Source organism: Spermophilus citellus (genome assembly GCF_964194105.1).
Source record: "Spermophilus citellus genome assembly, chromosome: 16".
NCBI lineage: Eukaryota > Metazoa > Chordata > Mammalia > Rodentia > Sciuridae > Spermophilus > Spermophilus citellus.
Window position 1 is genome coordinate 3,130,891 of NC_138196.1, and position 26,225 is coordinate 3,157,115.

The following is a 26,225-nucleotide window of genomic DNA, read 5'->3' on the forward strand; positions in this document are numbered from 1 at the left end:
TATTAAAACAATAAATATAATGTAAATGGCATTTTTTTTCACAAGTGAAAAATATTCTTTATTAATTTCTCTCATTTCATTACAAAATGTATGTTGGAAATAATTTGAATAACTTACTTGTGGTTTTTTGTTTGTTTCTTTTTGTTTTTAAACCCCTGGCTTCAAGGACTGAGAATATCCCTATCTTTTACCAAGTATTAGGAAACATTGATTATTATAGTCAGTACGTTATCATTCTGCTATTTATTTTCTCTTCTCAAGCTCTGAAAAAAATGTCCTCTGTATAAATTAAACAACACCACCAAAACAATATAGAATGCTTCACAAATTTATGTGTCATCCTTGTGCAGGGGCCATAATCTTCTCTGTATCGTTCCGATTTTAGTATATGTGCTGCCAAAAGTGAGCACTAAATGGAAAATTTTAATAACTGATGAAGAAAGATCAAGGTCCTTTGGGAAAATGATATGGAGATGGGGACATGATATGCAAACTTGGGGACATGAACAATTTTTTTTTAGTTCCTACTTTGTGCCAGGCACTGTTTTTGGTACACTCCCAGTTACAAACTTAAGAATCACAAAATTATTTAGGGATACTGAATAGGATATTTCACCACTAAATTTCTGTTGGTTTTATATATAATGAAAAAATAAGAGCGTCAAAGCAAAAAAAGAAAATTTTTTGAGTGAATTCAGAATTTAAATAAAAATATTAACAAACCTTTTGGATAATTTTTACTGGCATATATCTAAACTTCCAAGTACTTTTGTTTGAGCTAAAGGTACATTATAAAACATCTATATTTTGCTTTTATCCTATAAAATAGGACATAAGTCAATAAGATTTCCCTATTCCAGAGTCAAAGATGAACCTCAAATATTTTAAGGAATAAAGTAATGGCATATTATTTTATTACTGGTAGTTTTTCATACATTTATTAAAATTGGGACAACCCATTTTAGTTTATAGATGCTCTACAGAAATATACATTACTCTACACACAGCCTTCTCAAAACATTGGAAGCTTTCCATGCTTCAGCAAAAATTTTACTACTTCCAATTAAACGTCAGTACAGCCAACCCATAACATCCATTAGAAGTTGTTCATCTGTTTACTGACCTGTGCTTCCACTGCCATTAATAGCATCCTTGTCTTCATCTTCTTCCTCTTCAGGAAGAGAGCTGTCCATTCTTTCCATCTTGCTGACAGATGTTGTTCGTTTTCTTTGGGATTCTGTGTCAAACTCATTATCAAAGAGGACCTGATCAACTGGATCTGGCTGGAAAGGGCTGGGTTCTGCTGGAGGCTTGGGAGTTCCATAGAAGTTTCCTGAAGTGGACAAAATAATAGCAGCTGAAATCTTCATGCTGAATCGACTCAGAATAATATGGCCTACTGTATATCCCTACTGTTTCTTACACTGACGTTTTGGAATATCTACCATTGTCCAAAAGGTTGACCTAAGCATTCCTTGTGAGAGAAGGAGGTAGAAATAACAGAAAGAACTCATTTCTCAAGAGCCCTTTATCATATATCATCTAACATTTGAATACTACTAAGGCCAGGAAGTTGATTGATCCTTTCTTCCTTCCTCCCTTCCTCCCCCCCCCCTTGATTATTGCTCCTACAAGACTTGCTTTACATGGGCTTTGAATTAGGACCTAACTTGTAAATTTAAAAGCATCAAAGCTGTCATGTAAGATGAACTAGTACAAAAGGTGGGAGGTAAAGACAATAAAAATAACTCAAATAATTTTGTTTTAATATACATAATGTATTACTTTAGTAAGATGAGGAAATATGTGGGCAAAGGATAAAGCTAAGAACTAAGCAGTTTGCAAAGAAATATGGATTGCTGATATAATTTTTACTTTAAAAATTTTTAAATTTTCTGAGCATTCTAATTATATTATCTGACAGTCTATTGAACAAATAGTGACATTATTAGTCTAATTCAATATTGGCTTATTCTCATGAAAGCAAGAAATTAATTTTATCTTGAGGATCAGTGGTTTTTTCGGTAAAAATAAACATTCCAGAGTAGAAGGAAAACAACTGAATATCTTCTCAAATTGTCAAGTGGCTTCCTTCCTGGAGGCAGCCCAATACAATAGGAAAGCACAGTTACATTAACAGTGTGTAGCTTCCACTAGGTGTGACCTTATATTAGTTGTTATTCTAATTTTATAAAAAGTAAATATGATTAGAAAGTAAAATACTCATGATATTTTATTTTAAAAATCCACAACTTTCAATCAAATTCTTTGAAGCTAGGGAGATAATTAAGATGCTCATATATATAAGGTCAATTTATGAGGTAGATGAATTTTTTCCTGGGTAGAAAAAAATCATAGGTTGCTACCTGTAGCACTAAGACTCATTTATAAATGACACAGTTAACCTTAGGTTGGGAATGTTTGGGGGAGAAAGTGTCAAAATTAATTCCTGAAAGTTTAATTTTGAGTGGTGTCATTAAATAGTCAAGACAAAACTATAAACTCAAACTAAAAAACTTTTCAACTACATCTGCCTCTCTCACTCAACTACTCCCTTGTTTCCAAATCTATGTTTGAAATGGTTGCTTATTTCACAAAGATAGATGCAAAAAATTGTATTAACACACTCCAGACTTTGCAAATTTCCTGGGTCCTAAGTACAAAACCAATGGAAAAGCAGGTTAAGGCTGGGAAGCAGCTCAGTGGCAGAGCACTCTCCCGACTATGTGAGACCCTAGATTCCATACCAACTATAAAAAAAAGAAAAGAAAAGAAAAAGAAAAAAACCAACAACATGGGGCTGGGGTTGTGGCTCGGTTGTATAGAGTGTTTACCTGGCATGTGTGAGACACTGGGTTAGATCCTCAGCACCATATAAAAATAAATAAAAAATAAAGGTACTGTGTCCAGCTAAAAAAATTATACATACACACACACACACACACAAGGAAAACCACTACCACCAACAAAAACACAAATATTGGTTACTACTTCTCTGGGCAGAGTACAGAAATAATCCAAATAGAGGGGTGGCCAGGGAATAAAATATTCTAGGATTTCATTTTTCCTTTATTGTGGCCAATAATCATACTCTGAAGGAATAAGGATATATCCTGTGACAGAAATAAAAAGTCTACTTTTCTAAGGATGATGGTAGTCATCCACAGTCACTAAAAATTTAATAATTATTATCTAACTCTAGAAAGTTTAACTTTTTCCTAAGGGGAAAATTGGAAAAATGCAAGATATTAGAGCTGCTATCCATAATCACTGCAAAGATTTCAAAACTTCAGAATAAATTTTGGCAGTTTCCTTGTTTAGAAAGGTAATCATTGCATATACCTATAATTCCAGTGGCTTGGGAGGCTGAAGCAGGAGGATTGCAAATTCAAAGCCAGCCTTAGCAACTTGGCAAGATCCTAAGCAATTTAATGAGATCCTGTCTCAAAATAAAAAATCAAATCAAAAGGGCTGGGAATATGACTCAGTAGTTAAGCACCCCTGGGTTCAATCCATAGTACAAAAAAAATTAATCATTGGGCTTAGTAATCTTAAACCACTGATAAATATTAACATTCCAGATGGCAAGGTATAAAATTCCAAGGTTTGTAAACCCTGACTGTAATTACTAACAGAAAAAATTAAAAAAAAATTTTTTTGGAACTTTTCTTTTTCTTCCAAAGGCTGTTGCACTTTTATAATAGAATTACCAACAATTAAATAATTCAAATATACATAAAATTATAGATAACAATATTGGAATCATATTAGAAATATATATTTTATTTATATGTTTACATATATAAATATTTATATATTTATACTTATTTACATACACATTATCCAGATAGTACCACTGCAAGATTTCTTTGAAATTTTCCTTCTTTCTTTCTGAGGATATACATACCTAATTGCAAATACAATTGAAGCCCTAATTTCCTGACCAATCCTTCCCACTGCCTCCCTGAGTTGTCCTGAAGTTGGTACATGTCATTCTTCCTAAATACTGTATACATCTAGGGTATATACATGCATTCATAACAAATAAATATTATTGTTTTCAGCAAAAGTCTGGGTGTTTTCATAATGTTTCATTATTTTCATAAAGAATGTATTGTACATATACTTTTGTAACTTTCTTTTTATTCAATTATATTTCAAGAACATATCCATGTTATACATATAAACATATTTTATTCAACTTCATAAATCCATCTTTATGAACAAAAAATGCATTTTATTCATTCCCCATCTACAGAAGAGTTATTTCTATGTCTATTCTGTCGCTATTTCAAACAGTATTATAATGATATTTCTGGCTCCTGTGTACATAAATACATGGAAAACGGTTTCTCTAGGGTACATATCTAGAGAAGGAACTGCTAGGTCAGTTACTGAATTTACCAGTTATTGCCAAAATGTTCTCCAAAGCGACTGTACCATTTTATATTCTTGCCAACAATGTATGGAAAATTCAATTTCTTGCAATTATTAGACTTAATTTTTTTTTGCCAATCTGATAGGTGTGAAATGAGGTATGATTGTTGAGCCATGTGTTGTAGCACACACCTGCAATCCCAGTGACTCAGGAGGCTGAGGCCAGCCTGAGAAACTTAGGGAGACACTGTCTCAAAAAAGTAAAAAAGGGGCTGGGGATGTAGTACAGTGGGCAAAGCACCTCTGAGTTCAATCCCTAGTAGCCAAAAAATAAAATTAAATATATAATGTTTTAATTTACATTTCCTTTGAACTAAGCACATAGTAGACAATAACTGAAAATATGCAATATGTCACTTTATCATATACCAAGTTCTTATGCTTCATGGATGTAAATCTAAGAAAGTATTTTTGTACTTTTAAGGACAGAAGACTTTGTAAACAAAACTTCAAAATCACAATTATAAAAAAAAAAACAGTAATGAACTGATGTTTATTTTTTTAAAATTTATTTTTTAGTTATAGGTGGATGCAATATCTTTATTTTATTTTTATGTGGCGCTGAGGATTGAACCCAGTGCCTCACACACGGTAGGCGAGTGCTCTCCCTCTGAGCCACAACCCCAGGACCTGATTTTTAAATTTTAAAAATTCTGTTTAATGAAGAAATACAAGACAAGATTAACAGGTGACAGAATGGGAGAAAATATCTACATCTAGTAAAAGAGTAATATCTAAATATCTAAGGAAAAACGTATAAATCAGAATATGACTGAGATCTCAACTTGGGAAAAAATGAACAAAGAAAATGAGTATAGTGCATAATTTGCAGAAGTTCAAAAGACTAATAGGCACATGGAAAAATGCTCAGACTCTCTTGACTACCAGAGAAACTAAAATTAGAATGAGATACCACTTCTATAACCATTAGATTGGCAAAATTATGTAACTGAATAATGCCAAGTACTGGGAGATGGTGCCATTATTACAGCTGCTCTAGAAACCTTTGTGTACTTCTAGGGAGAAAAGAGACTGGAGAGGCACCAAAACTATTTCATCAGACAAGGATACATACAGTCTACAAGTCAATAACTCGGCTCTTGGGTATATATTCCACAGACATTCTCATACATTTGTAAAAAGACATGTGAGAACGTTCATCTTTACTTATAGTAACAGGGAGTTTGAAGGAAGGCCATCACTAGGAGAATAATTAAGTGCAATGGATTACACACAAATACAGTATATCAACATGGGTGTATCTAAAAACAAAGTAATAAATGAAATGATAAAAATCTGAATGATAAATATATATGACACAGTTCAGTTGTAAACAATATATATGCACACAAGACATAATATACATTGTGCAAGAAGACATACAAAAACATACATATTAAACACATCAGAATGATTAATTATAAGAGGGAGGCTATCTGTGTAAAAGTCAAAACAAACAAGCAGCTGTCCTTTCCTCTAAGCCTTCACTGGCAATCTTCTCTGAGGAAGATATTCCTATTCATTTCTTTAAATCCTTTGTTGTTGTTTTCTTCATAACAATTTATAGTTTTTTTGTTTTTTTGACTATTTTCCCCCACTAAGAGATAGGATTAAGGCAGTGGCATTTCAGTCTATTCACCCCAGTACTACTAGGCTCTCTTACAGTGTTTGGCACAGAGTAGGTACTTAACAAATGATTGCTGAATGAATGAAATAGGACAAAATGAATGAGTGAATGAATGAATGAATGAGGGAGTCATGGTAGCTAAACCCAGAAATGATAGTTAGATAAAACTTGTCAGGTAAAAAATGGCTGAAGATTTTAAATAGGAGAGGGACATGATCAGAAGTGTGCTTAAGGAGGATCAGCATGGTAGCAATGGACAGGTTGGATTGGACAGAGAAAGAAATTGAACATAAGAGACCAACTGCAATAGGCCAGACATGAGCTGATCCAGTAGGCTTCAATGAGATAGTGAAGGTGAAAAGAAAGGCATTGTGAAAGTGGGTACAAAGGAAGAAATGACTAGATGTGGTAACTGACTGAAGTGAAGTGCAAGAAAAGGGAGGAAGTAAATGATGACTCCACTGTTTTGAGCTTGGGGTACTGCTACAGAGAGAAATTATGAAGAATTAAAATGCAAATGTGGATATGTTGTATTTAGGGTTAGATATTATTCATCATCATCTGAGGCCCTAAAGATAATATCAAGTAAGAAAGACATGATCACTACTATCAGAGTTTATGGAATAGGCAATTATAATAGCATGATAAAGCAAAGATGAAAAAGTAAAGGGTGCTATGGAGTGGATAAGCTTGCCAGGAAAAAAGCATGTTAAATAAGGAAAAATAAATAGGCCTAAGAGAATCATTTAAAAATTGAAACTGATCTCAACTGTACTTTCTGGAATCAAGTGGGTAGAGATATTAAAAGAAAACCAATTATTCTGTTTTTATTGCCCACCCCCCAGCAAGTTATATGTTCCCTTCTCCAAGATAGTCAAGGTACATACAGGTTTTTATAAGTATACAGATTTTTATTCCCAACCACAATAGGGAGCAATCAATAAATGCTTGTTGAGTTCTGATGATGACTGTAAATTACTATGAAATATGCATGCTAGTCAGTTTGATTTTTAGTATATTATTTACAATTAAATTTATAATATGAAGAAATGTTTCTATTTTGGTTTAATCCCATCTTACTTAGCAAATTATAAAATCTCCTCATCAAAGGAAAATTTTCCTAAGAAATTTTTAGAAATAGTATTTTACTGATCAAGTTCCCTCTGAAATAATTCATCATTCAGATAGTTTTCTGAGTGTTGTTAATATTAGGGGACATACCATCATAAGTTCCACTTTCTAACAATGCTCCACTCTCTTCCAGTGCTTTGAACTGTTCAACAGAAATGAAATTATAGTCCACCCCTGGAACTTCCCCATCCCTGGGGGCCCTTGTAGTGCCTAAAGAAAAAAGAAAAAAGAAAAAAAAATAGGTTGCAAAGTACTTTTAAACTTACAAAATATTCAGAGTATCAGAAAATTCAGTTTATAGAGGCACAGACTATTGGATATATTGCATTTGCTAGAATGAGGATGAGAAAATTTCAGGCAACTTAACATTATTAGGTGAAAGTAGGATAATAAATGTAGAATGAGTAAATGTACTTTAATAAAATCTAGAGATAGCCATGAAATTCAGAACAAAAAAAAACCACTAAAATAATTTTAGTGCTAAAAAAGGCTTAATCTCTTAAAACACAACATTTTTTTTTAAAAAAAATATTTATTTATTTATTAGCGGACACAACATCTTTGTTGGTATGTGGTGCTGGAGGATCGAACCCGGGCCGCACGCGTTCCAGGCAAGCGCGCTACTGCTTGAGCCACATCCCCAGCCCCAAAACACAACATTTAATCTCAATTATCATTACTTAACAATAAGTAGAAATAAATCACCATTAAGAGACTTCATTTTCTCCCTCCAACTTTATTCAAGTAAAAGTTGACAAACAAAAATTGTGTCTACTTGTGTTGTACAATGTGATATTTTGCACATATTGTGTAAAACAGAATTAATTAAGTACTGGGGACTGAACCCAAGGGGCCTTTTACCACTAAGCTACATCCCAAGCCTTTTCTATATTTCATTTTGAGATAGGGTCTCCTTAAATTGATTAGGGCCTCATTAAATTGCTGAGGCTGGCCTTGAACTTGTGATCCTCCTGCTTCAGCCTACTGAGACACTGGGATTACAGGTTTGTATCACCACACCCTGGCAACACACTTCATTTTTAAGTAGTTGTCCTGTGTATGTATCTTATTTTTCTTTCCTAGCATAAATGTAAACTTACATTCTATTTACTAGAGTCATAAAGATAACAAAAAAGAGAAGCAATTTTTATAAGTCTTTTAATGTCCTTTATTTAAAAATTTGCATAAATATTATGAAGTTATTTTAGACTAACCAAAGGTTTAAGATAGGTATTCATATATTTCATCTTAACCGTTATTCTCTTTAAGCAATTTTTTTAAAAAATCACTGTTAAGTAAACTGATTTATAAACTGATTACAGCAACAGATCACTAAACTTCTATATATTAAGGAATTTATAATAAGGTAAAATCTTTCTTCTGTATAAATTCAGGTTGTGGCAGTATTGCTACATCTGACAAATTTCGCTAAATGAGAATCAATCACTTTTATGAACTGATATTAGCAATGTCATGTTAAATACTACACAAAACAAAAAAAGACCCAGGCTTTTCTCTGGATATGGTCTGACACAGCCTTCCCAAACCTGTTCCTCCACATAGGTTGAGAGTCATCTCAGGCTCCTCCTTCTACTCCAACGTTCAGTCACCAAATGCTGTTGATTTCACGTCCTAAATACCTCTAGACATTTCTCCTGGTTCCCACAGTCACCTAATTCATATTACTGTCTGCAGCCTGTGTGGTTGGATCCCCCAGATCAACTCTTGCCTATCCTTGGCTATAACTCCCACCAAATTACAGTCAGACTTTTCTTAAAAAAATTGAGCAAAAACAACAACAAAAGATCCTTTAAGCCCTTAAAAGGTTTCCCATCATTCCTGGCATATTTATAAGGTTCTAGCAATCTAAGCCTCCTCTCCAGTTTCTTTCCTGTCTCACTCCTTTCACACTCCAGGCTTTAGCCATAGTAATCCTCTCTCCCACAACACAATTCTTTCATTGACCCTTACACTCACTTACTTCCAAATAAGTGAATCCTTTGTTCCTTCCCTAGAGCAATTCCTATTTCTTTTCCCACTCTCACTTCTGCTAACTCAGTCATCATCCTTCAGGTCTTGGCTTACAAAATTTCTTTAGAGAATCTTCCCTGATTCTCACCTAAGGTATGGCAGCATGCAGAAATTATGTCTGTTTGGTTCGCAATACCCCAAGTCTTGACACAGTGCAAAGATCTTGAAGTGTTCAATGTACATAATTGTCAAATTAAGTGAAAATTCTAAACAAATAATGTAATGCCTAGCAATATGCTATTATTGTTATAGATTAATTAATGGGAAACTTAATTGCTCTCATATTTTAGTTGCATTACATTTGATTATATTATGTAACATGAAAAAAATACATAAAGATAATAATACATTAATTGTAATGACTTGAGAAAATAATGCTTAAGCCAACATTCCATGCAACAAAGACTATATTGAATTCCCGTTCTCATTTTTTAACCCAACTTTTTCTAAAAATAAATATTTCTGTTTTATATAAAAGAGGATACAAGCACTGGAAAACATTTTTTAGCATAATATAATTTTTCATTTAAGTATTTTGTGTTTCTCATATGAGCCAAACTATATTATTAGATTCCCTATGTCAGTAACTTCTAGCTTCATATTAAATAAAAATTAACTTTAAGAAGTAAATTCAGTGGGTTAAAATTATTATTTATAATGATCTGTAATAGATGGAACAAGCATAGCACCTCCTTCCCATTAAGAGGTGGGGCCTGTTGCTTCATCCCTTGAGACTCACCTGGATTCATGACTAGCTTTGATTAATTTAATGGAGAGCATGATGTTAAGCAAATTTAGGAGTCTAGACTTCCACCTCCACCCTTTTGGAATGTTCTTGACACCATGCAAGGAAGTTCAGGCTAGACCACTGAATAATTACAGAGTCCCAGCTGACAAACAGCACCAAGGCCTCAGACATGAGTGAGCCATCTTATTAGCCCCTCTATCCACAGTTGAGCTGCCAAAGACTGAAGCTGCGTGAGTGGTCCCAGCCAACTCACGGAATCACAAGAAGTAACACATGACAGTATTTTAAGCCACTGTGGGGCTGTTATGCAGCAAAGACTAATTGAGATATTATCCAAATAAATTCTACTATTAGATATAATGACTATATAAAATCCAATTTAACAGCAAACCAGGTTATGGATAATACTGCAAAAAGAGCACTGACCCAAGGGCCAGGAGGAACTGTTTTAGTCTGAGGTAATTAAAAATGGCACAATTTGGAGTAAGACTTTAACCTCTCTAGAATTCATTCTCTTTCTGCAAAGTGGTATTAAACAAAATGATTCATGGTTCTTTCCTTTTATAGGTATGAATGATATATAGGATTACAACATATGTATATTTCTAAAAACGTAGTAGCTTTGATGTTAATTCTCTTTACAATATTGTAAAATTTAACTTTCTTCACAAAAGCCCATACATATAAAAAGTTCTCTTCAATCCCCCATCCTTCTACTTTCCACATTACAGAAAATTTACCTTTATATTCTCCTGATACTTATATATTGCAAAGCTTTTCACATCCCCTCCTTCACTTACTACCACAGTTCTCCTTTTTACACTGATATTTTATTCATGTCTAAAATGTTCACTCGTGTCTCCAATCCCTCCCTCTCATTCTTTCCTGAGTGCATTCCAATCAGCTCATTGTCCCAGCCATTCAGTGACACGGGTGCTCTGTTCAACCACAGTCTTCACTTGGCTGAACTCCATGGTTGATTTCAGTCATCATATTACCTGCCCTATGAACAAGTGCTATAACTGATCATTCTCCTTTTTAAAGTACTGAATTACACAGAAAAGCATATGAATTTTAAAGTTGAAAAACTAAAAGTAATTTCACCCATATGAAGAAATAGGACACTGACAAAACCCTAAGGCCTGCACATCTGATTTTAAACCTTTAAATTTCCATCCCCCAAAGGAGCCACCATCTTGACATCTGGGATGATTTCCTTTCCCATGGCTGCACTGACTAAGGAATGTGTTTCTAAGCAACATATATTAGGTTTATAATTTCATGTGAGTGGAATTATACAATAACATTCCTCCCATGTCCACACAGGATACTTGTTACTAGGTTTTAAAAATTTTTCAGTGTTGAGTGTGTAAAGGCACCTCGTGGTGTACTTAATGTGCAAGTGCATTATGAGATTAAACATTCTCTTTTATATATTTACTGGCTGCCATGATTTGAAAATGATTTGTCCCCACCTCAACTCATGTTGAAGGCTGGTCCCAAACTTATGATGTTGAGAAGTGGTAAATTCCTTAAGAGATAATTAGTTCATGGGGCTCCATTCTCATGAAGAGTTTAATGTAGTTCCTAAAGAGTGGGTTAGTTTTCAAGAGAGAGTTGTTAAAAAAAATGAGCCTAATTCTTCCATTTACTTTTTTGGCACATGTGCATCTCTTGTGCATGTGCCCACTTTGCCCCTTTGCCATGAGGCCATTATCAGAAGAAGCCAAGCAGATACTAGTGCCATGCTTAAAGACTTCCAGATCCATGAATAAAAATAAACCTATTTTCTTTATAAATTATCCAGTCTTGGATATTCTATTATGGCAACAGAAAATGGACTAAGATACTAGGAACATAAATTTCCTGTTAGGAAGTGAATATTCAAATCTTTTCTGCTCTATTGTGTCGTCTTTTAAAAATTGATTTATATTTCTTTATACTGTACATACTATAATGCACTGTCAAATCTAACCAGCAGTTTCTGAAATGCAGTATTATTTTATCTCTAAGAGAGAAAAAAAGCTTGCCAATTATGACTGAAAGAGTACATTTATTGTAAGATGTTTTCCAACTGAAGAGATGTTAAAATGTGAAATAATTGTTTTAGTATTGAGTATTGTGGTCTGCTGGCAGATAAGTATATTGCATATGGAACATTCCTGTGAAATGTGATTTCTTGAAACAGTGCTTATTGCACAATCATACACCCAAAACAACAGAAATTACAGAGAAAATGGGTCAGGGTTTAATTTTCAAAACAACTTTGTAAACAGAACACTAACAAAATAAAATATAATCCTAACTAAAAATATAAATACAGTTTAAAAGACATGTTAAATTCACAATAAAAAATTGTAGAGCAAAAATATTTGTCGTTAAAAAATGAGAAAAAAAAGATAGCTACATAGAAAGGGGTAAAAGGATTGAAACTACTGACAAATGAATATTGTACAATCTACAATTTTAGACAGAGCACAAGGTCAAACAGAAAAGAGTCACACTGAGGGGAATGGCATCACAGATACTAGTATAGTCTTCCTCAGTTACCACATTCTGTTGTGTTCATTTAGTCTATGTTTACTTACTGCTACTTGATGATACAAAACTATAGTCTAAGGGAAATGGCACAAGAACTAATTCAACCTCAGTAAAAGTGACATCATTCTCCCATTTACCAATCATATATGAATTTCCATTAGAGAATAAATGTTATAGCAAAGCTTTTCTTTTCACCTTTTAAAAACAATCTTTTGATAACAGAAGTTCTTAATTTTAATATAGTCAAATATATCAACCCTTTCCCTTATAGCTGGTGGTTTTCATTTCACATGTTAAAATGTGAAATCCTTTCCATGGAGACATTCTACATTCTTGTAAAAAAGAATTACAGCTTTGCCTTTCACCTCTAGAATTTTAATTAACTAAAATAGATTTGGAGGGTGGGGTAGAGACTGAAGGGAAGTAGCTGTCTCACTTTCCTTTTTTCCAAATGACTACTCAACAAGATTTACTGAAAAGTCAGTTTTCCCCCTTCTAATCAGTCATAGCACTTCTGCCACAGAAATATCTCTAACAGTGGGCATATGTTATTAGGCTTGCTACATTATATTACATTATCATATTGTCATAATTATTCTGTATCATGATGAATCTTGAGATAGAGTATACCAACTTTACCTTAGTTTTTTTCCCACTATTCATAGCCTTTCCCTATAAATTCTACAATCAAATAAATAAAAGGCTGGAATTTTTATGGAATAAGATTGAATCTATCAATTTGAGAACTGATACTTTCACCATATTGAGTCTTTAATCCATAAATAAGAAATCTGTCAGTATATCTACATCTTTAGTATGCCTTAATTTACCCTGCAGACGTGTTATACTTATTTAAAGGTTAATTTCTAGTTATTTACCTGCTATTATAAATGTTCTCTTTTGATAAATGTTCATTTTCTCATTGTTGATTGTATAAAATAATTAGGAAGATCTGTTCACTCTTATTGGGGCATAATTTACCTACAAAGAAATTCACTAATTTTTTTATTAATAAATTTTAATTAGGTATGTGTGTCAGCAGAATGCATTTTGATTCATTGTACACAACTGCAGCACAACTTTACATTTCTATGGTTGTACACGATGTAGTGTCACACCATATATGCAGTCACACATGTACGTAGGGTAATGGTTTAGCATGTTTATTCTCCAGCTCCACCCATTTACCTGAAAATGCCATAATTTTATTCTCTTTCAATGCTAAGTAATATCCCATTGTGTATATATACCATGGTTTCTTTATCCATTCATCCATTGAAGGGTACTAGGTTGGTTCCACAGTTTAGCTATTGTGAGTTGAACTGCTATAAAACATTGATGTGGCTGTGTTACTGTAGTATGCTGATTTTAAGTCCTTTAGGTATAGACCGAAAAGTGGGATAGCTGGGTCAAATGGTAGTTCCATTCCAAGTTTTCTAAGGAATCTCCATATTGCTTTCCATATTAGTTGCATCAATTTGCAGTCCAACCACCAATGTATGAGTGTGCCTTTTCCCCCACATCCTCATCAACACTTATTATTGTCTATATTCTTAATACCTTTCATTCTGACTGGCGTGAAATGAAATCTTAGAGTAGTTTTGATTTGCAAGAAATGCACATAGTACAATTCTATGAGTTTTGGAAACCATCACCCCCAGAAGTTTCCTTAGGTCCCTCTGCAGTCCTGTCTTTCATAGCAGTCAATACCTACTTTCACTATACTTTTGCCTTTAATTAAATCATATATAAAGGAAATAGTATATTAATTTGATTCTAGTAGTTCTTTCTGTATAGCATGATGCTTCTGAGAGTCACCCATGTTGTTCAATTTCTTTTTATATTTGAGATCACATCACTTGTGAAAAGAGATTATTCTGGGTGTGTTTATGTTTATAGGAATTTAGTTCTCTAGTTTACCCAATATGTTAGTATATAATTGTTCATAGTGTTGTCATACCTTTTCTTATTTTTGTGACATCTATAAAGTTTCTTCTTTTACTTCTAATTTTAGATATTTCTGTTTTCTCTGTTTATCTTATTCTAGGTAAAGGTTTGTAAATTTTGCTGATCTTTTCAAAAAACCAACTCTTGGTTTTATTGATTTTTTTTTTCTATTCTCTAGTTATCTCTGCTTAGTCTTTGTTATTTACTTCCTTCTGCTGACTTTATCTAGCTTATTCTTTTCCTAGTTCTTCAAGGTGTAAGGTTAGGTTATAGATGTAAGATCTCCCTCCCTCCCTCCCTCCCTCCCTTCCTTCCTCCCTCCCTCCCTTCCTTCCTTCCTTCCTTGGGGGGGCGGGTGAGTACTGGGGATTGAACTTAGGGGCACTCAACCACTGAGGCCACATCCCCAGCCCTTGTTTGTATTAGAGTTTCACTGAGTTGTTTAGCGCCTTACTTTTGCTGAGGCTGAATTTAAACTCGTGATCATCCTGCCTCAGCCTCCTGAGCTTCTGGAATTATAAGTAAGTGCCATTGTGTCCAGCAAGATTTTTCCTTTTTAATGTAAATGTTTCCTGTTATAAAATTCCCTCTTATTACAGTATTCACTATATCCCATAAGTTTTGGTATGTTGTGTGTTCATTTTTATTTGTCTAAAGGTATTTTTTAAATTCCCAGGGTTTCCCTTTTGCCTCACCACATATTTAAGAGTACACTAATTTCCAAATTTACAGATTTTCCTGATTTCTTTCTGTTATTTAGTTTCATTCCATTAGGTCTAAAAAGATACTTGACCTTTTTGTGTGTGGCCTAACATGTGCTCTTTCTTGGAGAATGTTCTACATATGCTTGGTAAGAATGTATATTCTGCTTGCTGTTCTTAGACAGAATGTCCTATTTATGTCTGTTAGGCCCTTGTGCTCTATACTGTCATTCAAGTCCTCTGTTTCCTCACTGATAATTTGTCTTGTACAATTAAATTTACTTTTATTAGTGAATGATAATACATTATATGGACATACCATTCATTATTGATGAGTATTTGGGCTATTTCCAAATTTTGGCTATTATAAATAAAGCTTCTATGAGCTTATGTCATATTTTAGACATATCTTTAAATTTATGTTGGGTTAATACCTAGGAATGGAATTGCTGGATCATATGATAAATGTGTATCAATTTTATATGAAAATGCCAAAATATTTTCCAAAGCAGATGTACCACTTTTCATTCTCCCTCACCCCCCAATAATACATAAGAGCTGCAGTTGATTTACATTAGTGTTTCCACATAAGAATTCCCTTCTGGAGTTTTCCATGGAAACTTACTTTTCTAAATCTAAGAAAAACCAATTGTGGGGGAAAAATGAGAAAACAGTATTATACTTACCTTGTGAGAATTAAATCTTAATAATTGGCATAGAAATATTATTGCTTTAAAAGAAATCAACTGACATCAATTGAAAGCAAGAGCAACATTGAAAAGTAGAATCAGCTGTTATGCTGACATTTCCAGGCACCAGGACAGAAGCACAGGGGAGAGTAACAGTCACAATCTACTCAGTCAGTCTTATTAGCAGCTGTTTCCATGTTATTACTTTGTGTGCATGGTCCTATCCGATAATATGGGTTTTTCTTACAAAAACAACATTAGTAAGATTACATGTGTACTATACTTTATATAAATCCTGTGAGTGGTATTTCAAGAAATAACAGGTTTTGGAAGCTAAATAAGCACTTAAATTGGCAGTTTCAACACATGACTCTGTAATGCTATTAACCTTGCTGGGAGATTTGAACGTTAGGTTATTTGAGTACTATTCAATAATATCCTCTAGCATTTTCCATGTTTGAGTACTTGCTATGCACTTTGGTGCTCTGTAAATACTTTTTTAAATAATATTTTTTAGTTGTAGTTGGACACAATATCTTTATTTATTTAATGTGGTGCTGAGGATTGAACCCAGGGCTTCACTTGTGCAAGGCAAGCTTTCCACTACTGAGCTACAACCCCAGCCCTCTGTAAATACTATTTAAAAAATTCAGAGAAGAAGTAAATGTTATACACTACAACATTAAATCAGAAACTGATCCAAAATTTGAAGTGAAAGCAATACAGATTTCAAGTCAAAATCAGAAGAAGCAGAACAAATGTTTTCATCATTAAAAATAAAACAAGATTACGCAGTACAACGTGTCCAACATGAAGATACTTTTGGACACAGCTTTAACAATTTGATGTCATTGCAAAATGAAAGAAATTTTTTCTATGTATGGAATATTTGCTACCAAAGATCAAGACCATCAGATAATGCAACTGATGCTTTGTAGGCTTTAGAAGGGAAAAGAATCAAATTTATATGTGTCATTATCTTTCAAAATTTTAAATGATTTTAACTTGGTAATTATTGAGTTAATTTCCCTTTTTTAAGGTCCTTCTATACCAAATGCATGCACATGTAGAGATAATTTTAGATGTTATTAAAATCTTACTAGTTCATAACAACAATAAACTATCTGATTTAATCTTATCAAATACTCTCTGTAAGCACTTGGTATAATCAAGACATTTATTCCACACCAGTGTTTGCAGCCATCATCAATGCCCTAACAGCCAAGTGCAGCAGTCTTTTGGGCTCTCAGGGTAGTGGGTTCATTTGGCACTTCTTTATAATCAACCACAGGTAACACTCTTATTAAATTGTGTGCTACAGCGTAACATACTACTTATTGGAAGGAACCTGGCAGTGGGCTTAAGCCCAAGAATAACCAAAACTAATCTCAGCCCCTTTTTGAAGTGACTCCTGTGACCACTCTTGGTACCAAATCTGTGTAGGTCAGGATCTCAATTGGAGAGAGAAATCACATGGTGATCTGAACAAGGGCAGTTTGATTTAAAGAATTATTAACTATTTACAGGAAATTAACTATGAATAAAAGAGGACTCCCAAGAACTCCACCCCAGAGCTGAGGGAAAATATCCAAATAAGGAACAAACTTGGAAGTGAGGGACCCTTCCAAAGTCTGGGAGTTAGTCATCATTGATGAGGGTATGGCAACACCCATGAATGATGATGAATCTTGCTGGGTTGCCTGGGTATGGGGCTGGTTTACAGTTGATGGATCAAGACTGGCAGGCAGGGAACTAACTAACCCAATGCAATTCACCAACAAGCTGCTTGTGGCTGTGGTAGGTAAAGAAGTGTTTGGTTTGGTTTGATTTGGTTTGGTTTGGTTTGGTTGTGGTGCTGTGGAGTGAACCCAGGCCCTCCTGCATGCCAGACAAGCACTCTACCGCTAAGCCACATCCTCAGCCCTAAAAGAATGTTTTGAACTTAACAGAAAACCAGATGGAATACTGGCTGGACTTGCCAGAAACCCACTGGAAAGCTATTTGCAAGAGCTATTTCTGAAATCTGAGGAGACAGCTGGGATCCACAGAATCCACCAGAAGACTGCTAAGGAATCAGCAGGTGAGCTGGTAGAACTCAGGAAGCCACACACAAAAGTATTGCTGACCTCCCTCCTGAGAGGACTCCCACCTTCAGCAAGTATGCATTGAATCTACCACTGGGAAGCAGTCTGCTCTAACTTGCTGAATATCTTCTTGCAGAGCAGGAGCAAAGAGAGGCTGGACTAGGAACACAATCCTCTTTATCCAATATCCTTCCTGCGCCCTCTACTGACAAAGCTTAGCATTGTGCCAGAGGACAGTAGAGAAATGTTGCAGTTCTCCAAAGCAGGGAAAAAAGAACAGATTTGAAGCCAAGAAACAATAAGTAACAAATGGTGTATTAGTTTTCTGAAAAATTCTATCATGAATGGAAGTTGAATTTTGTCATATGATTTTTCTGCATCTATTGAGAAGATCATATGGCTCTTCTTCTACAGTTTGTCATAGTATTAATTTTCAAATGATACACCAACCTTACATTCCTGGGACAAACCCTGCTTGGTCAAAAAATGTTATCCCTTTATACAGTGTTACATATTGATTTGTTGAAATATTATTAAACATTTTTTAGTCTATGTTCATAAAAATTTTTGATCTAATATCATTTTAATTTTTTTTCTTTGGTCTGGGTTTTGAACTAGAATAATACTCAGATGAAAAAAAAAAGTTTTGGGAAATATTCCCTAATCTATTTCTTAGAAGGGTTTGTGTAAAATAGATATTCTCTCTTTCTCAAATGTCTAGAACAATTTATTAGTACTTATTTGCACAAGGTTAATAAGTTTTATTTATGGGAAAGTACAAACTACAAATTCAATTTCTTTTTGAATAAAGAGTTGTTTGGGTCATCTATTTCTTCTTGAGTGAGCATCAGTAGGTTTTATCTTCCAAGGAATTTGTGTATTTCATCTAAGTTGTTGAGTTTATTAGTATAAACTTATTCAGAATACTCTTTATTACCCACTTAATACTAGGATTTTTAGCAATGCCACCTCTCTCATTCCTGATATTGTTGATTTCTATTTTCTCTTTTTCCTGAGCAGTCAGCTAGAAATTTATCAGTTTTATTGATCTCAAAGAATCAGTTTTGGATTTCATTGACTTACTCTATATTTCATCAATTTCTACTATTCACTACAAATTTTCTTTCTGCTTAATTTTTCTTTATTTACTTTCCTCTTCTTATTTTAGATACTTAAGGTAGAAAATTATATCACTGATTTGAGAGCTTTATTATTTTCTAATATCATTATTAAATCTAAGTTTCCCTCTAAGAACTGTTCTAGCTATAGTCTAAAAATTGATATATTTGATACATTTTAATATATTGATACAATATTATTTTGTAAATTCCCTGGTAACTTTTTTGTTCTTTTTTTTTGGTGCACAGGTTATTTAGAAGTGTTCTATTTAATTTCTAAATATTTGGGGATTTTTCAATTATCATTATGTTAATGATTACTAATTAAATTCTATCTAGCCAGATAGCATATTTTGTATAATTTAAATCATCTTGTATTTACTGAGTCTTTTTTTGTGACCCAGAAATATTTCAAAAAATATTTGAAAGTGCTTCATTTGTACTAAAAAGGAATGTGTGTTTTCCTGTTGCTGGGTAACATTAAAATACATAGCAATTAGGTGCTGTTGGTGGAAAGTACTGTTCATAATGAGGTGTGGTGGTGTACACCTGTAATTCTAGCTACTTGGGAGGTTGAGGAAGAAAGTTATAAGTTCTAGGTTAGCTTGGGCAATTTAAGTAAGATCCTGTCTCAAAGTAAAAAGGGAGGTAGCTCAGTGGTAGAGGGTCCCTTGTTTCAATCTCCAGTAACCCCTGCTTCCCTTAAAAATGAAAGAAAGTACTGCTCTGTTAGTCTTTCTGACTTTTTGTGTAATTTTTAAATTAACTGCTAAGAGAGAATATTGAAATATTCAAGGATGATTATAAAGTTACCCATCTTCCTTTCAGTTTTATTTCTCTGCTATTTGAAGAATGTCTTTTAATATTTCTTATACTAATATTTCTGCTGCTGAAAATTTTCTTTTATTTGGTATGTGTGTGTGCAACGGGGAGGAGGAAGGAAACACTGGTGATGGAATCCAGAACCTCACATATGCTAGGAAAGTATTTTAGCAAAGAATCAGTCCCAGCTCCCTCTCAACTTTGTTTTTCTGAAAAATTCTTCATTTCTCTTTTACTTTTGAAGGATATTTTTATTGTACATAGAAATATATGTTGGCTATTTTTCCCCTTTTAGCATATTAAAAATGTCCCCTGGTGGCTGATGGATTCTGGCTTGCACTGTTTTATTTGGTAGGCCTAACGTAGTCCTTTGCTCTCTTGCTAGTAATATATCTTCTCTTTTCTCCATCAGCCATTTACATTCTCTTTTGATCATTGTTTTTTAGCAATTAGATTATGATGTGCCTTGGTGTGGTTTGCTTTTTTTCCTTCTGCTTGCAGTCTGTTGAGCTTCTTAGATCTGCATATTTATAGTTTTCATAAACTTTGGAAAAATTTCAGCCACTATTTCTTCAAGTGTTTTTTCTGCTTCCCCCACTTTGGCTTAATATTGTGCCATAGGTCAATATGAACAGATCATAGTCCTGCTGTGGCTATATTTCACTATCTGAAAACAGATGCTACTCATATCTTGTTCAAGTGTTGTTTATGGTGAGGGTAAATCCACTGGCAGTCTGTCCTTGGAGGCAGAAATAGAAATCTCTCTTACTTGTTCTCTTGTTGTTTGGTTGCTTAAAAAATAAGTTCACTTTTTTGATCTCTTTCCTGGGTTTCAGTTGGATTCATTTATACTGCTATGTGTTCACATTCACTGATTTTTTTTTCCTCCCTGCAATTTCTAATCTGCTGTTAAACCCCTCCAGTGAAATTTTAAGTGCATTTATTCCATTTTTTATATTTAATTTTCACTTCATTGTTTTCATATTGTGCTTTAAATCCTTCAGCATATTTATAACTGTAAAATTCCTGGTCTGGTGATGATATTTCATGTGTCATTTCTATTTTTTCTATCAGCTGACTTTAGAAACGTCATATGGAGAGAATCACAGGCTTTGGGAGAGGAGTCCCCATGTTTCTCCTTTGCTAAGAAAGCAATAAAACCTTCTTTTTCCTTTTTCTCAAACCATGTCCTCATTATTGGATTGGCATCGGGAATAAGGACTGAGCTTTCAGCAACAAATTTGGAGACCACGAAGGGACTTGAGAGCCTCCCACACTCCCACTTTCCTGGACAGGCCTGCCATTCCAAGCAACCCCGCTTCAAAGCTGAGGATACAGGGGAGCTGGTGAGTCTATTGAGGGCCGACTGCTGGAGAAATTGGGAGATGGTGTGAGTTTGCCTTGGACTGAACCAGAGGAGCTATTTCTATGAGTAAAGAGAGGACTGCTTCCAGCAGCTGCCGTTGCTCTTTTTGCTTCAGGGGACTTCCACCTTCTCTCCCTGAACTGCACATGTTGTTCCAACAAATGCTTTACTTTGAAAAAAGGAAACTGAACTCAGGAAAGTCATGACAACTTTGACCATTCAGTAAAGCTCCTCCAGTGTGCACACTGAGACCCTTGCTTCTACACATCTGGTTCCCCTTTGTAGGAATGTTTGGTCCCTCTTCGTGGGGATATCTGTGGCACTGCTGGTGTAGAAGTGACAGTTAAGCAGGAGTTGGGAACTTAGGATTTCCCCCTATCTGGTCTGTTTCAAAGGTTCCCCTCTGTTGACCATGGTTTGGGAATTTCCTCTGGTTGCCTGTTTTGTGTTTATCTGCTATTGCCTCTTTTAAGACATGACCAGTACTGCACTGATTCTATGGGTAGTGTTGGGAAAGATTGGGCTGGTCAATTTAAAGGTTCTGTTGGCCATGGTTTGGGGGCTCCTCTCAGGTTGTCTCTCTCTGTATTTCTTTTTTGTACAATCTTGCAATTGGAGTTGGCCTGTCAGAGGTAAAGTGAGTTGAACAAACTACCACCTATAAGTCTGTCTACCATAATGTTTGACTGTAATGATCTGGCTTTTAAATAGATTTCTAGATTATTATATAATCTTGCATTTGGAGTTGGTCTGTCAAAGGTAAAATAAGTGGAAGAAATTTGTATGTGCAGGTCTGTCTGTTTTAAAGGTTCTTGTCTGTCAGCCCTAGTTTTGGTGATCCTCTCTCTCTCTCTCTCTCTCTCTCTCTCTCTCTTTTTCTTTTTTTGTGTGTGGGGGGGTCTGTTACTGTCCCTTTAAGACATGGGCCATGCTGCATTGATCTTACCAGTAGTATCTTGAGAAGAGAGATCTTAGCTGCATGGGTCACCTATGGGTAAAAGCTTGTCTAAGAGAACAAGGATTTACTGTAATACAATCTGGCCTTTAAATGTTTTTTTCTGGATTATTATACAATCTTGATGTTGAAGTTGGTCTGTCAGGGGTGAAGTATATGAAAGAGATTCTGTATGCACAGACATTTATGGAGTTGCATGCTAAGGGGTCTGAACCATCAGGAACCAAGATGAAGGTGCAAAAAGGCACTGCCTCTGGTGTGAAGGATAGCAGGACACCAGAAGAAAGGGTTAAAAAGATTTAAATCTTTTAACCCAGTACTGGCTCCCAGCACTGTTGCTCAGCCTGCAGCTGCATCTCATCTCACTATGGTCAAGGACACTACCCCTAAACTGGGGGACAGGGCAGGGGGATACAGAAAAGCTGCTGGGCTGTAGGACATGGCCAAAGAAAACCTGGCCTCTATGGATAGAGACTGCTGGCCACAAAGGATGTGGCAGTAGGTTCCAGCACTGTCAGTTTATGACCAGGGGATTGGAATAATCTCCCTTTTTAAGACCTGACAGGAGAACCAACTGGACAGGGGAAATTCATCACTGGGGCAAAGCAATTCTTGGTATATTAGTAGCCCATCAAACTAAATGCCCAGGGAGACTGGAAGAACACATAACTGCATCCAGAAAAGAAAAATACAGAAACTAAGGCCAACCTGTGTTTTGTAGACAGCATCCACAAGGGGGTCTCAAGGAAAACTAAAGAAAAGGATGAAATGGGCCTCCTCCATTGCGTATCAATATGCCTAGTATAAGAAAAAGGCCCCAAAGGAGCCTCTGGGTACAGCTGACAATGAGGAACTCACTTGTTACATTGATGGCATTAAGATAATGGTAATGGAGACAGGTCAGGCTCAAAAATATCCTGTGCTCCAATCCCCTGAATGTAACCTAGGAGGAAAAGATTACGGTACAGTTTTTCTGTATATGCTGGATTGTCTAATCCTCTCTTGGGATGAAATTTGTTGTGTAAATTAAATGCACAGAAAACATTCATAAGGTCTGTTTTAGAATATGAATTTAAGAAATGGTCCAAAAGTAGAAAAGGTAAAAGAAAGTTATAAGTATGGAAATATATTGTAGTACAGAAAATTCAAAGGTAAAAGAAATGTTTCTGGATGAAGAAGTATTTTGTCTGGCAAAGTAATATTCTTTTGCTAAAGATCATAATTAGAAACTTTGGTGACACACTGGACATTGTATAAAACTAAACAACAAGGAAAAAAAAAAGAAGAAGAAGCAGAGTTCCAGAAGCATTATGAAAGGTATTATAAGGAGTTCTATATATATTGAAAAGGAAAATGAAGAATGCCCTATGTGCCTTCTAAAGTTTATAGCTTTTTACTTTTTATCCTTTCCCTTGACCTGCACTAAATAAATCTAAAATTCAAGCATATGTGCTTTCTTGTTATATGTTTATAAACAAACAACACACGAGTAAAATATTCAGGTCCACCTGAAAACCATTAGATCAACAACTAAATGACAGTTCAGAATGGAGAACCACAAAGAAGGTAACATGTGCATCTTCCTTTTTTCCTTTGTCCTCATTGGGGAAGGTATAGATTTTAAATCTAGTTATGCTCTAATAAAATACTTCGGAGTACAACATATTAAGAGCTAAAAATTCTCACATAGGCTTTAAAAATTGATGTATAGAAATAAAATATAGTTAACAACATGTAAGTATAGTCTAGTTATCACTTTTTGAAAAGCCACAATATATTCTTCCAATTTTTCTACTTTTAAAAAAGCAAACCTCTGAAGTTCTCTGAAAGTTTTTCTCCTTATTTGTGTTTCATTCTTGTCCCCAACTTGGTCTTCATCAATTTATATGAGACACTGGATTCTGAAATATTTCTAAATGTCTAATTAGTTAAGCAAGGATATTTCTGCCTTGTTTCTTTTGTTCCATTACATACTTACATGGAATGGTTCTCAAGTAGAGATTATCTCTGATCACTTGCTGCAGTTTGTGGTCAATTGATCCTTTCTGAAACTGAAGACTCAGGTAATGTCGCAAATCTTTATTAATCACTTTCCCTACAAGAAAAAAAGAAAGAGAAAACAAAACATTACAACTGTTAGATGTCCACTTAAATATGGAAGCTAAGGACTTAATACCTTTAAACTATTTAATAATAAACAAGAAAAAGAGGGCTGGGGATGTGGCTCAAGCAGTAGCGCGCTCGCCTGGCATGCATGCGGCCCGGGTTCGATCCTCAGCACCACATACCAACAAAGATGTTGTGTCCGCCGAGAACTAAAAAAATAAATATTAAAAATTCTCTCTCTCTCTCTCTCTCTCTCTCTCTCTCTCTCTCTCTCTCCTCTCTCATTCTCTCTTTAAAATAAATAAATAAATAAATAAATAAACAAGAAAAAGAAATCAGAATATTTTACTATAAAGAAGTAATACCAAGGACCTCCCCACCGATCCTCGCAAGAGCCAAGGCCCAGGCCCTGGCTCAGGACCGCCCTGCCAATACCCCCCCACCCCCAGCCAAGGCCAGGCCCCAGCCCAGGACCACCCCCACCAATCAGCAGACCCACGCAGGAACCCAGGCCTACCCCACCTCCATCTTGGAACACTTCAGCCATAGCCATAGCCTTCCCCATGTAGTAGCCTCTACCTTGGGACAACAGATAGGGTCTGGAGGCAGCTGCATCTCTGAACAAGAATCCCACCCTTTCAGCCCCATCTCTGAAAGTGGTTGCATCCATCTTGGGACACCCTCACTGCTATCTTGAGTTATCTCTGCTATTGCCACCACCACCCTTGGTTTAGTTGCAGTAGCATTTATCGTGAGACACTGGCAGGAGTTTGGAAGCCCAACACCAAGGTGAGATACAGGTAATCTGCATGGACACTGTAAGATAGTGTAGAAACTGTAATACCTCAGATATGCAAGAAAGGAAGACAACATGAAAAAACAAGGGAGGAAAGTGTCCCAAACAAACCAAGATACTACAATAATAGAGTCCATGGACAGTGCAGTTGATGAAATGTCAGAGAAGGAGTTCAGAATGTACATAAATAAACTGATCTACGAATTAAAGAATGACCTAAGTGAGCAAATACAGGGAAAAATTGATCACTCCAATGAAGAGTTGACAGCAAATACAGGCAACCACTGATCACACCAACAAAGAGATAAGGGAGCCACTACTGGCAGCAAAAGACTACTTCAAGAAAGAAAGAGATTCTGAAAAAAATCAGAAATCCTTGAAATGAAGGAAACAATAAACAACATAAAAAACTCAACAGAAAGCATCACCAACAGACTAGATCACTTGGAAGACAGAATGTCAGATAATGAAGACAAAATACATAATCTTGAAAATAAAGTTGACCACACAGTGAAGATGGTAAGAAACTATGAACTGAGAATTATGAGATAACATCGAAAGACCAAATCTAAGAGTTATTGGGATACAGGAAGGAAAAGAGATTCAAACCAAAGGAATGCACAATCTCTTCAATGAAATATATTTCCCAAACATGAAGGATGAATTAGAAAACCAAATATAAGAGGCTTACAGGACAATAAATGTGCAAAAATTCCAACAGATCTACACCAAGGTACATTATAATGAAAATGTCTAGTATACAGACTAAAGATAGAATTTTAAAAGCCACAAGAGAAATGAATCAGATTACATATAGGGGGAAAACAATTAGGATCTCTGCAGATTTTTTAACCCAGACCCTGAAAGGAACATATCTCAACATTGTAAAAGCTATTTATGCTAAGCCCATGGCCAACATCATTCTAAATGGAGAAAATTAAAAGCATTCCCTCTAAAAACTGGAACAAGACATGGATGCCCTCTTTCACCACTTCTATTTAACATAGTTCTTGAAACTCTAGCCAGAGCAATTAGACAGATGAAAGAAATTAAAGGGATACGGATAGAAAAAGAAAAACTCAAACTATCACTACTTGCCAACAAAATTATTCTATACCTATAGGAT

At 35.0% G+C, this 26,225-nt stretch overlaps 1 protein-coding gene across 1 annotated transcript in view; it reads right to left on the bottom strand.

Annotated features, from left to right (window-relative positions):
* The window catches only part of LOC308635053 (membrane-associated guanylate kinase, WW and PDZ domain-containing protein 3-like), a gene marked incomplete at both ends in the record, with an annotated part of 39,211 nt that extends 14,361 nt beyond the window's left edge, over window positions 1-24,850 (bottom strand). The window contains 4 exons of the mRNA XM_081269317.1: window positions 1,124-1,333; window positions 7,286-7,405; window positions 24,176-24,292; window positions 24,826-24,850. Of these exons, the coding sequence (XP_081125443.1) occupies window positions 1,124-1,333; window positions 7,286-7,405; window positions 24,176-24,292; window positions 24,826-24,850 (472 nt within the window). The remainder of the gene's footprint in view (window positions 1-1,123; window positions 1,334-7,285; window positions 7,406-24,175; window positions 24,293-24,825) is intronic.
* Between the last annotated feature and the right edge of the window lie 1,375 nt (window positions 24,851-26,225).